Source organism: Poromitra crassiceps (assembly GCF_964638095.1).
Source record: "Poromitra crassiceps genome assembly, chromosome: 30".
Taxonomy (NCBI): domain Eukaryota; kingdom Metazoa; phylum Chordata; class Actinopteri; order Beryciformes; family Melamphaidae; genus Poromitra; species Poromitra crassiceps.
Window position 1 is genome coordinate 11,066,322 of NC_139652.1, and position 11,349 is coordinate 11,077,670.

General features: G+C 44.3%; 1 protein-coding gene across 1 annotated transcript; it reads right to left on the minus strand.

Annotated features, from left to right (window-relative positions):
- Nucleotides 1–2,990: 2,990 nt before the first annotated feature.
- Nucleotides 2,991–5,913, minus strand: lmo2 (LIM domain only 2 (rhombotin-like 1)). Its single transcript, XM_083663220.1, has 3 exons — nt 5,288–5,913; nt 4,500–4,715; nt 2,991–3,920 (listed from the first exon to the last, which is right to left on the minus strand). The coding sequence occupies exons 1-3, from the start codon at nt 5,326–5,328 to the stop codon at nt 3,695–3,697; spliced, it is 483 nt and encodes a 160-aa protein (XP_083519346.1). The 5' UTR covers nt 5,329–5,913; the 3' UTR covers nt 2,991–3,694.
- Nucleotides 5,914–11,349: the final 5,436 nt, after the last annotated feature.

Genomic DNA, 11,349 nt, shown 5'->3' on the forward strand with positions numbered 1-11,349 from the left:
CTCCTTGGTTTCCATGCGCCCAGCTGGATGTTTTTAGGTCTACCCATACGGGACTGCTGTGACATGGGCACCAGGAGATGAAACAGGCCTCCCTCTGCACACAAACACAGCACTACACTCCCGGCCTTGTGTACAGCTGGTAGGGATGACACAAGAGGCACAGGGCTGTATTGAGTCCCTGCCGAGGCTGCTGTGCGAGTCGGGCCAGTGCTCTGGCAAAGCTCAGCCTGCGGGGGCGACAGAGGGGAGCGGAGCCCGATGGAACACAGGCCCGCTTGGCCGGGCCCAGGCTCTCTGTGGACCCGCTGTGTGCTGCTGTGGGGATGCCGTGAGATGAGACCTGGCCTCTCTTCTCGGCTCCGCTCTCATTAAACTCGCTGAACTTTTCAGAGGTAAAAGCACTTGCCTACCCGCCATGGAGACCCACCCGGGTTCAGTTCACAGTAGCAGAGTAGTGGCCTACTTCAGGTCAGACATTCCTATCGACACAATTGGCCATGTCTGCGGGGTGGGGAAAGCCGGTGTTATGCCGAGTTTTGCATCCCCGCCGCCAAATGCATCCCCACCTCACGGGAGCATAATTGTAAATGATTGATACGGAAACATAACTGTTTGAAAATGATATAATTGTCTGGGTAGACGTGACCGCCAGGCCAGGGGGTCTGTCCTGCTTCATGGAGACTGACTTTGATGCTTAAAATCTGGGTACAGGTGACCTCGAGGCCTGGGGGGGTCTCTCCTGGCTTTATGGAGGGGGATGCAAGTCTCGGCGGTTTGTACGTGCCGAGATTTGCATCCCTGTTTTTTGAGTTAAAACAGCTCCAAAATATGGTGGGGATGCAATTCTTGGCAGGGATGCAGAACTCTGCATAACACTGGTGTGGGGTATGAGTTCTGGTTGCTGCACTAGTTTTTCCTCCGGTCGGTCGGGGCGCCTGTTCGGGGGGAGGGGAACTGGAGGGAATAACGTGATCCCTGTCACGCGATACTTCCTGCCGGTGAAACTCCTCGCTGTCAGGTGAAAAGAAAAGAAGCGGCTGGCGACTGCACATGTAGGCCTATCGGAGGAAGCATGTGCTAGTCTACTACGGTACAACTCTCCCCAGATCAGCAGAGCAACAGCCGGGACCGCAGGGGGAATTGGCCAAGTGTAACCTGTGTTGTCTTGACGGCACTCAGGCTACAGCAATCCATGTTAAGGGCTTGCGCAGGGGAGGAGCGGGATTCAAACTGCTGACCTCCCACTTCCAAGAGGGCACACGCTAACCGCTCTACCAAGAGAGCTAGCTAGCTCCATCCTTGGTGGCGCTGAAGCTGATTAACCGGCCTTCCCATCGGGGTGAGTCCCAGGACTCACAGTCATTCAGTTACACACATGTACAATTGGGGAGAAATGGGAGAAAAATCGGAAAACAAAGAAGAAAAAAACTCTGTGAACTTCCTGTAGCAGAGGAGGCGCAGATGTCCAGCGCACACACCTTCGACCCTCCTTCCACTGTCCTATGTGACCATGGTGTGTGTGTGTGTGTGTGTGTGTGTGTTAGACGTCTACACTCCTAAAGCAGCCTGTAGTATTCTATATGTTTATGTAGTTTACATGTTGCTTATCCACACATCCTGGATCTGGCGTTCAATATGGAGCTGATTTGTCGGCCAGACCACCGCGTAGTCGACTTTTTCTATGGAGCCATTCCTCGAGTATTGCTCAATGCCGCACTGATGATTCTTCAATCTGCAGACCTCCACAAACGAGCAAAGGCCCAGCGTTGTTCTTTGTGCCGTATATATTCCCATCTCTATTGTGGGAAAACTCATTAGTCGTGCCATAAGTATCTCTTTCAGCAAGGCCGTCATCTCGGCATGGGTGGGTTTTTAACTCTGCTCCAATTCGTCTGTCGCCTCATCCCTCCCTCATCCATGAATAAACTACTGTCAGATCTGGCTAAAGACATCATCCTGGAGCTTCTGTGCTGTGCCTTTCCCCTGTATCCCTCTCTCCTCTCCCCTCCTCCTCCTCTGCCTTTACCATGTGTTGCAAATTGTTTCCCGATCACATTCTTTAAACCACTTTTTAATGTCAGTTAACGCCGCTTCTCTCACCCCTTAATACGGTGTGGTCAGGCGCCTTCGTTCCCGACCTCACACGCGAGCGGAATTCATGGATTCAATTATGTATGTTAGGCCTGTAAAGATAACTGGGGATGGCAGGAGGTTGCGGGATGGGCACCGGAGGAGCACGCCTTGTGGGCCCAGTTCAGAGTGAGCTGACAGCTGGGCAGACATGAAGAAGAGAGAGCACAACCACCACGATGGGCACCAGCTTTGAAGACAGACGGCAGGGAGAAAATAATTCCAGAAACATTGCATGTCACCAGCCTAGAACATCCTGACCTCATTACCATCAATCTCTCTCTCTCTCTGGGATTTATTCTTTCATTTTGCCTTCCCTAAAAGAGGGTTTATACAACGGAAAAAAGCTGTACCCCATAGATATGTAATAATCTATTTCTTATTTAGTGAACTCTCCTCGGTTTGACTTGGCAAAACCCTCCGATAGCTCACTGGGAGGTGACAGTTCTCAAACGGATGGCAAACTATGTCAATGATGACATATAGAAAAGCTCTAGTGACCTCTTGTGGCTACAAACAGGTATGAAGAATATCTACACATGACATGGAAAAACACCAGTGTGAGGAATTGTATCTACTATTCTTTTTAAAAGGCAGTTATTCACCTTATGTAGCCCCGCCCACTTGACCCAAAACTAGTTGGACTCACATATGAGTCAGACTAGGTTTATGAGTCACAGGAAGTGTAAACACAATCAGAACTTCCGATTGTGTTTACACTTCCCGTTAGTCTCACAAGCCAGACTGTCTCATCTACGGTGAATAGGCTACACTCAGAAGTGTCCCTTTGAATTTAAAGTGTTTCTTTGTGACTCCCAGGAACACACTCAAGAACAAAGAACATCAATGTTCCCCTCAATTATATTTTATTTAATAAATCTGACATGCAGATATCCAAAAAAATATTGGCTGCATGTATAAAGAATTGTTACAAAAAGGGGGGGGAAGAAAACATCTCCCAAGTCGGTACTATTTGAATTGCATGGATTTGCTCCTTCGCTAGAGGGCGCCACCAGTTCAACCTGGCAATACAGTGCAATCATTCTGAGTAGAGCTTCCTCAGAATTGACAGAATTGTGTCCGATAAAACATTTGTTCCATAGAAATATATTTAAAAAAATATGTCAAGCATGACTGAGGTGATGCAACAGTGTTTTGACTACAACAAACTTCACAAATATTTTGTATTTGTTCATTGCTAAAATTCTACAATTCCAGTAGGCCTATGTAGCTATAACAAAAATGACAATTATTGCAAGTCTACCTATTTCCAGTGTTTTTGCATTCAAGGAGGATGCCTTGGGTAAGAAGCTTTCACTCATTGCTGGTGCAGCCTTCGTTAGTCTCCAGCAGAGAGCAATGCAGAGATGAAACCCCCATCCACTCCCAAACACAATCCACCCACACCTGTGGTCAACATGATTCCATATGGATATGAGATGCATGATAAAGCCTGTGCCATGCTACAAAAAAAGTCTGTGTAACACTGAAGATTCATTCATCAACCCCCTGGGAAGAGACAGGGGAATGCTCCGTCAAGTTGTGGAGGAGGTTCTCCTAGAACCTAGACCATACTGTTACTGTTGAGTTTGGTCCACTCAAAGATGTCCTGCTCACACACAATGTCTGAGTTGATGAGCAGGTAGCGGTCACCCACACAGAAGTGCTTCTGGCAGGCGGCGCACTTGAAGCACTCCAGGTGGTACACCTTGTCCCGCACACGCATGGTCATCTCAAATGCACGGATCCTCTTCTCACAGGACGCACAGAGCCCATCCTGACCGAAAAGCCTGGGTGGACGAGAAGATGTTGCAGCATGTTACTGAGCGGAACAGGAAAAAAATGTTCTCTGAAACGGAACCCTAGGAGGAAGCTTAGGTTAGGTTAGGTTAGGTTAGCAGCCCTGACAGCGGGGCAGGGCTGCTATTGTTTTCACCTTGTGAGTCTGTGTGTGTGTGTCATCTCTAGGCAAAATGGGGTCCTGGAGACATCTACTGTAGCGGGATCTACCACAGAAGCCGTTTTGAATAGCCTACTTTGCCAGGTATTTATATATGTCTGTGGACAGATTTTTGTCACCACGGTAGCGTCAAAACGTGCAAGATGCAGCCACGAAAAACTTTACAGGTGTGGAGTTGACATCAAAATGAAGGCCGAGTTCGAAAATGGATCCAAGCAATTCATTAATTAAAATGACTCGAGCCTCATATTTTGACTGTTCGCAAGACATTTCTTTAATCACTTTTACACCCTTGTGACACTTCACTGGCCAACTGGTCTGTGTTTTATGAACAAACTGGTTGATTAAATCATGATTTTATGACAACATAACTGGTTGCACGAATCGCTGCCTGGTGTGTAAAACCAACCTGAGGTAGTCTCTCCGGCATAACTTTCTTCCCAGTTTATAGTAGAGGCGGCGGCCGACCTCTCCCAGCCGGCAGCCACACAGGTCACAGCTCAGGCAGTCCTCATGCCAATACTGCTCTATGGCCTTCAGGAAGAACCTGTCACTGATGCTCTGCTGGCATCCGCCACACATCAGGAGAGACGGTGGCATCTGAAGGACCTCATCTACTGGCTCCCTATAGGACAAATAACCAGATATCAGATCATTATCAACAATGCAAGGTTTTACTGAACATAATTAGTTGGTTCATACTGAGGTAGCCCACTGCGAAAATAAAATGCCCACGTTTGACAACATAAAGCCATAGCCCTGATTGATTGCTGTGAAGTGTGACTCTTTGTAACATGTCGATACTGTCCACTTGAGGGAGCCATTTCATGTTGTTAAAGTAGGCTACAGTAGCCAACCACAAAAGGGTAGAAAGTCACTTTACAGAGGGAAAGAAGCAGTCACTTGTTTGCAAGAAGGCTTCTGACATGTATTGGCATGTGAAAATGTGCAGACTTTAAAAAAAATGAAAGTAAAAAAAAAATGCGTATGTACACTGAGGTACAAAGCTATCCTATAACTTGATCCTTTTTGTTGTTGTTTTGTCTTGCTTAAGCATGATTGTTGTTGTTGTTTTTTATCATATTTCCTGTGAGTTTGGTTGTCATGCCACTTAGGGTCCTTCAAATGTCATTCTCTCTCTCTCAGAAATGGCATCTTAATAACCTATAACAACATAGCCAAAATGCTAGTACTTACTCATTAGGGTCCAAAGTCTTTCTCTCTATTGTGGATGACATTGCAAAAACACGATGTCCAAGCTGATGAGATGATCGGTTTGTTGTTTCAGTCCAGCAGCGCCCCAGTTCGCTCTTGTCAGGACAGTCGGCTCTATACTTGTGAAGTCTATGGACAGACTAGGCGCGCTGCACCTGTTCTGTTCCGACAGCCTACAAGACGCCAGCCACACGCAGGTTTGTCTTCTGGGTGATTATTGTTTTAATGGAAATTGAGTCCAGTCGAAATAGCCGCAACAATACAAGAAGTCTTAACGCCCTAACCTAAACGGTGATGGAGGAGGACACACTGTCATCATTTCCTGAGGCAATAAACCGCGGTGGTGACATTTCCACGTCTAAGTATATTTTATTATCCTGCACTGCAGCGAATTTGATGATGCCATTAATCCGATCAAAAGGTCACAACAATTGCGTTGCGTGTGTGTGTGTGTCCGTGCGTGCGTCCAGTCACCAGACGCGCTCCTCAAATGAAGCCGCGGTCATCACCGTTATTGTGCAGCATCGTGTTTAAATACAACATCACCAGGCCCCCCTTCGGTCCGCTTTCGCTTCCCTCTTCCTGCTCACGACTGTTTGACACAATGGGGGGAAATGGCTCTTAAAGCGACACCGCTAAACACGGCGCACAGCCTGCCTGCTCAGTCATGCATGGAGGCAGACAGTCGTGACTGCATGAGACTATAATGAGCTCCTTTACTATTTGCTTTGCTACACTAAATTGCAGATAGGAGGAGGCAAGATAAAGTGTGTGTGTGTGTGTGTGTGTGTGTGTGTGTGTGTGTGTGTGTGTGTGTGTGTGTGTGCGTGTGCGTGTGCGTGTGCGTGTGCGTGTGCGTGTGTGTGAGAGAGAGAGATAGGCTGTGTACTTGTCTTAATTTACAAAGGCTTAAAGGAACACTCTGCCCATTTTCAACCAGCTTTGTATCATTAGAACATCAGTAGTATATCGGAAAACTGTAAACTGTTTTGAAGTCTGTCATTTAATTTGACAGTTATTGGGTGTTAAAGTGTGGACCAGTGACATCACTGGTCCAACACTAACTCAAATTAATAACTCATTAACTCAAATCAACTCTCAATAACTGTCAAACTAGATGAATGACTTCAGTTTGACAGTTATTGAGAGTTGATTTGAGTTAATGAGTTATTAATTTGAGTTAGTGTGGACCAGTGATGTCACTGGTCCACACTTTAACACTCGTTAACTGTCAAATTAGATGACAGACTTCAAAACAGTTTACAGTTTTCCGATATACTACTGATGTTCTAATGATACAAAGCTGGTTGAAAATGGGCGGAGTGTTCCTTTAACATCAAGCTGGCTAGCTGTTATACTGGTGGAATAAAACTCGGGGCTAATCCAGCTCTTCTGAAGGTGTTATTTGAGAGAAATGAATGCAGTGATATTTCCACAGTTTGTATGCCCCCGGCCACAGCCATCCATCCTCTTATCTGCTGCCAGGGCCTGGGGGGCTGCCTGCCTGCAGGAGGGAGGATAGAGAGGCAGCCGTTGGACTGGGCAGGGAGATAAAGCGGTGGCCAGAATCACTTCTTCAGCCAGATGCAAGGAAGGTCGCGGTGGGGCAAACTCTAAAATGTAGGCTGAAGCTGAACGCACCCTTGGGGCGAGACTGTTGTCGCCAGGCTGTGTAGTAATAGGCTCAGTGGATAGATACCAAGCTGAGAAGGCCCAGGAGCAATGGTGCCGTTTTGTGCCAGCTGCATAGAAAACAGCGGCAGGATTACCGTATGATTGGTGTTATTGTATTCCTTTGTTTTCACCATAACAAAATGCAAGGGCCATTGGGGGTGTTTGTGTTTCTCATCATCGCTGACCCAAAAAAAGCCATTCATTTGACTTTACAGCTTGGTACAATCATGTCGCATAATACCTCAAACTTCTCAAAGCAGCTTATGACACAAACAAAGAGAAAGCCGGTGGTGGTGCTGCTGTTGACGATACCCAAGTCGTCCGCTACATCCTGTGGAGCTGACAGAGAAGTGACAGGATGTGCAGTTTGGCGAGCAGAGATGATGCTTTCCTGCATTCACTTCCTACCCCCCATGATGGCACCACTCTCATGGCTTTCCTGATAGGCCAGCCGTCTCCAGATGCTTCAGTGTGATAGGAGTAGCGAGGCTTGCGGCGGCGCACCATAAAAACGAGCTGCTTGTCATTAGGCGTTAAAAGGGCCTTATCTGTCTCTGAAGGCTTCCTAAATGTCATCAGAAGGGAGGTGTAGCTCCACACACGGTGCTCTTTACTGTCGACTTGACATTAACATGCGACCGCTCCTCTACAGCGGGAAAGGGGGGGGGGGAGAACACACTTCAATGGTGTCTTGATTTGAATTGTGCAATATTTTAGCCTTCGTACGATTTTCCGTTAGAAATTTGATCGTTGTTGTACTTCATACACAGCTATTTTTGTTGCCATCTTTATCCCTTTCTAACATGGCATTTGGGGAGCAAACAGTTAAGCATCTAGACAACCTCATGGGAAGTGGTGTCAGTCGTGTCATGCGCAGCTTCCTGTTGTGACTGTTTGGTATATTGAGCGCATTATGGAGTTGAAAGCAGAGTGGAATTTGAGGGCAAGTGGAAAATGAGGGTCAGTACTTAAGCAAACATACTAAAACAGCTATTGTTCCCCGCTCTCATTGTCCAGTGATAGATGTGAATTTATGCAGAACTGTTTGAACAGTTTGTGAGATTTTTAAAGGTTGTTCTGTTGCAGGATACAGTATGATGTCACTGATAGGCAAGTGAAACACCATCTAGTTGAATTATAAGGGTTTGAAATAGTAAAAAAAAAAAAAAAAAGTTTGCGCTCTCCTAATTAGAGGTAGAACAAAGATGGTCATCCATCACAGACTATCTAAACACAGACTTGCAGGCCCACTTCCTGAAGTAAGAGAGCTCTGGGACATGGTGTTGACTCTTTGATAGCACAAACTCTGGAATAGCAATAGCTAAAACTACCACTTCCCCTCTAATCTGCCGTGAAGCGATAATTAGCTACTGTTCTTCGGAGCCGTGTCCCTGATCCCCGCCACAACTCCACAAAGCTCGAGTTATTGTTCACTGTCACATGGGTGTGAGCAAGAGAGCTGTGCGTGTTGTTGGGACGTTTATGGCTATAGATACGAGGGTCAGGGGTCAAACGATGAACCGCCCTGACTCTCCTGGGAGAAATGGCTGCTGGTGGATCTGTGCTGTTGTTCGACTGAAATACAGCAGGCTGCGGAAATGAGTCACTCGTTGGAGAGGGAGCTTCACTCACCCTCGGGGTCCTCCCATAATCAGTATTATCCCTGAAAGAAAACACACGTTCAATGGAGCAGCGCAATCAAAAAGCAGTGCAGCCATGTTAACTGCTTCCTGTATTTGCCAAAGCAAAAGCTGGTTCCACATTCTTCAGACTTCTGGTTAGTTTGCTGTCTTTAGACACTGACGCAAACATACTGTATGTGCTGGACGCTGAAGTGAAAACAGAAGAAGGTGTGTGTGTGTGTGTGAGCAGTTCCAAAGATAAGTAAGATCACCACATGGAGCCAGATTGAAGCAATCAGGCATGGAAACAAAAGGCTAAACACAGATTATGGCTGATTGCATGCGCTGTTATTCATACTTGCTGCCAATGCAATAAAAAATACCAATAATGATATTATCCAAGAGAGTGCTGGTATTTTCCTCTACTATGGAAAAGGCCTCATCAAAAGAATAGTTCTGAATTGGGAAATTATTTTATGATTCATTTTGCATTGTGTGTGTGTGTGTGTGTGTGTGTGTGTGTGTGTGTGTGTGTGTGTGTGTGTGTGTGTGTGTGTGTGTGTGTGTGTGTGTGTGTGTGTGCCCCTGTGCCTGTATGTTTGTGTGAGAGAGGGTTATACAATTACATTAGCCAATATTGTACTTTTTTGGAGGTCAGTCTATCCAGAGAAATGGATGGTCAGCCGACACAGGACAGGGTAAGAGGAGGCTCATATAACCTGACATTTCTCTTCACCCATTTACTTCATCAGGGAGTGTTGATCACTCTGCTGTGCTTTACTGCCACCTGCTGATACAACTAAACAATGACATTTTCAAACATAAACCTGCGGGTGCAGTGGCATACTTTGTGATTTAACCTTGCATTTTCTCAATTACAGACAGAGATGGGAAAAGTACACACATTCTTTACTTAAGTAAAAGTACAGTTACTTGTGTAAATAAGACTATGGTAAAAGTAGAAGTATTTATACCGGCTGTTTCTGTGGAAACTAAAGCTAACTGAAACTCATGTCATTTAATATAATTCAAAGACTATTAAAATTAGAAGATCCCCTCCAAACATGTTTTAAGATGGATGAAGACTATACTTTGATTAGTCATTTGTGTGATATAGTTTTTCCACAAAAAAGGTGCAAAGAAAAAAGCTGGGAGAGCGCAAGACGAGAGAGACAAACGTTACAGCGTTTTTATCCATTGTGCATTAAAACTAAAGTAACTAGCCTGTTTTGAAAATGTAAGTAGTAGAAAGTACAGCTATTTGTGTTAAAAGGTAGGGAGTAAAAGTTAAAAGTTGTAAGAAAAATAAATACTTATAAAAGTACCTAAAAATCCTACTTAAGTACAGTAACAAAGTATTTGTACTTACTAGTTAGGATACTTCCCATCTCTGATTACAGAGTCTTTCCACTTGGGAGCTTATACCGTTTATATTTCATTTCATAACCCTAACCCAGGCGCGGAATCCTCAATCTCGCGTTGGTCCATCTGATGGACCTTAACGGGAATACTGTACTAATTTATAAATATTAATTTAAATTTTTAAATTTTTGACTGTTTATAATTCATTGGTAACTTCTTCCCTAATACCTCATACCAACATTTCATACATATTTGAATTTTAACCCCTCAAATGCCAGTGTACAGTAAGTACAGTAAAAAAAAAAAAGTACATAAAAAAAAAAAGTGATTTTTTTTTACATTTCCATAAAGACAAACTGGCTTTGGGTCTGATATTATGGGCAGGTTGGGGTGTTTTACAAAAGTCACCACTGCAAGATGCCTAGTATCAAAGATTCGCAGGCATGATGTCACAATAGCTATGACATCACTAGCCTATGACATCATCAGTGATGTCATGAGATGTTTTTTTGTCAATAATATGTCACTGATGACATTACTGATGATGTGTGACATCATCAGTGGGTTTTTGTATTTTTTGTGATTTTTTGTAAAAATAGTATTTTTTCATATTTTGAGCCAAAAATCCAAAAAGCTGTTCCAAATGTTTTGGACTACCAGCCATTTTCCCCAAAAAACACAAACGAGCTTTAGTCCAGCATCTATCCTGGTCTAAAGGCTTCAAATCAGTAGTGTGGACTGTCAAATTCAGTTTTATAATATTTTCCCATCTTTGGCATAGGAATCAGTTTTTTTTACATTTCATGTAAACTGTATGGAATTGATTGCTATGCCAAAACTGGGGGAATATGGGGAAATAGGCAAACACATTAGAAACTACAATTTTAACCGCTTGAGTCAAGGTGAGATGTGTAACATCAAGGAAATAATTATTTTTTGAAAAATTTGCTGGAAGTCAAAAGAAAATGTTCTTTTTGTGCAAAATTAACATTGAAATCAATGGGACAACTATGCAATGGACTTTGAGACCATGTAACTCTCCCAAAATTTCTACCAACTCCAAGGTTAGATATTAAGGTCAAAGTTCAAGGTATTTGGTCCAGGATGCCCGCTGAAATAAATGAAATAAATTAATTTTGTGAAAATTTGCTGGGAGTACCAATAGAGTGGTTTCAATGGAAGTCAATGGGTCCATCAGATGGACCAACGCGAGATTGAGGAGTATTTTTGAAAATAGGTCTTAGGATCGTATAAATTTGATAACTATGATTGATTTTTGTCAAATACCCCCAAAAAAATACCTAGCCTTAGTTTAAGACCATATACTCAAAAATTGTCGAAACGGCCCATACGCGAATGCAGGAAAAGTCCATCAGATGGACTAGG

Coding starts and splice junctions, on each gene's coding strand:
- lmo2 (XM_083663220.1), bottom strand. CDS start 5,328: ATGTCATCCACAATAGAGAGAAAGACTTTGGACCCTAATGA. Junction 4,716..5,287: donor AAGACTTTGGACCCTAATGA/GTAAGTACTAGC, acceptor TTTGTCCTATAG/GGAGCCAGTAGATGAGGTCC. Junction 3,921..4,499: donor TGCCGGAGAGACTACCTCAG/GTTGGTTTTACA, acceptor TCGTCCACCCAG/GCTTTTCGGTCAGGATGGGC.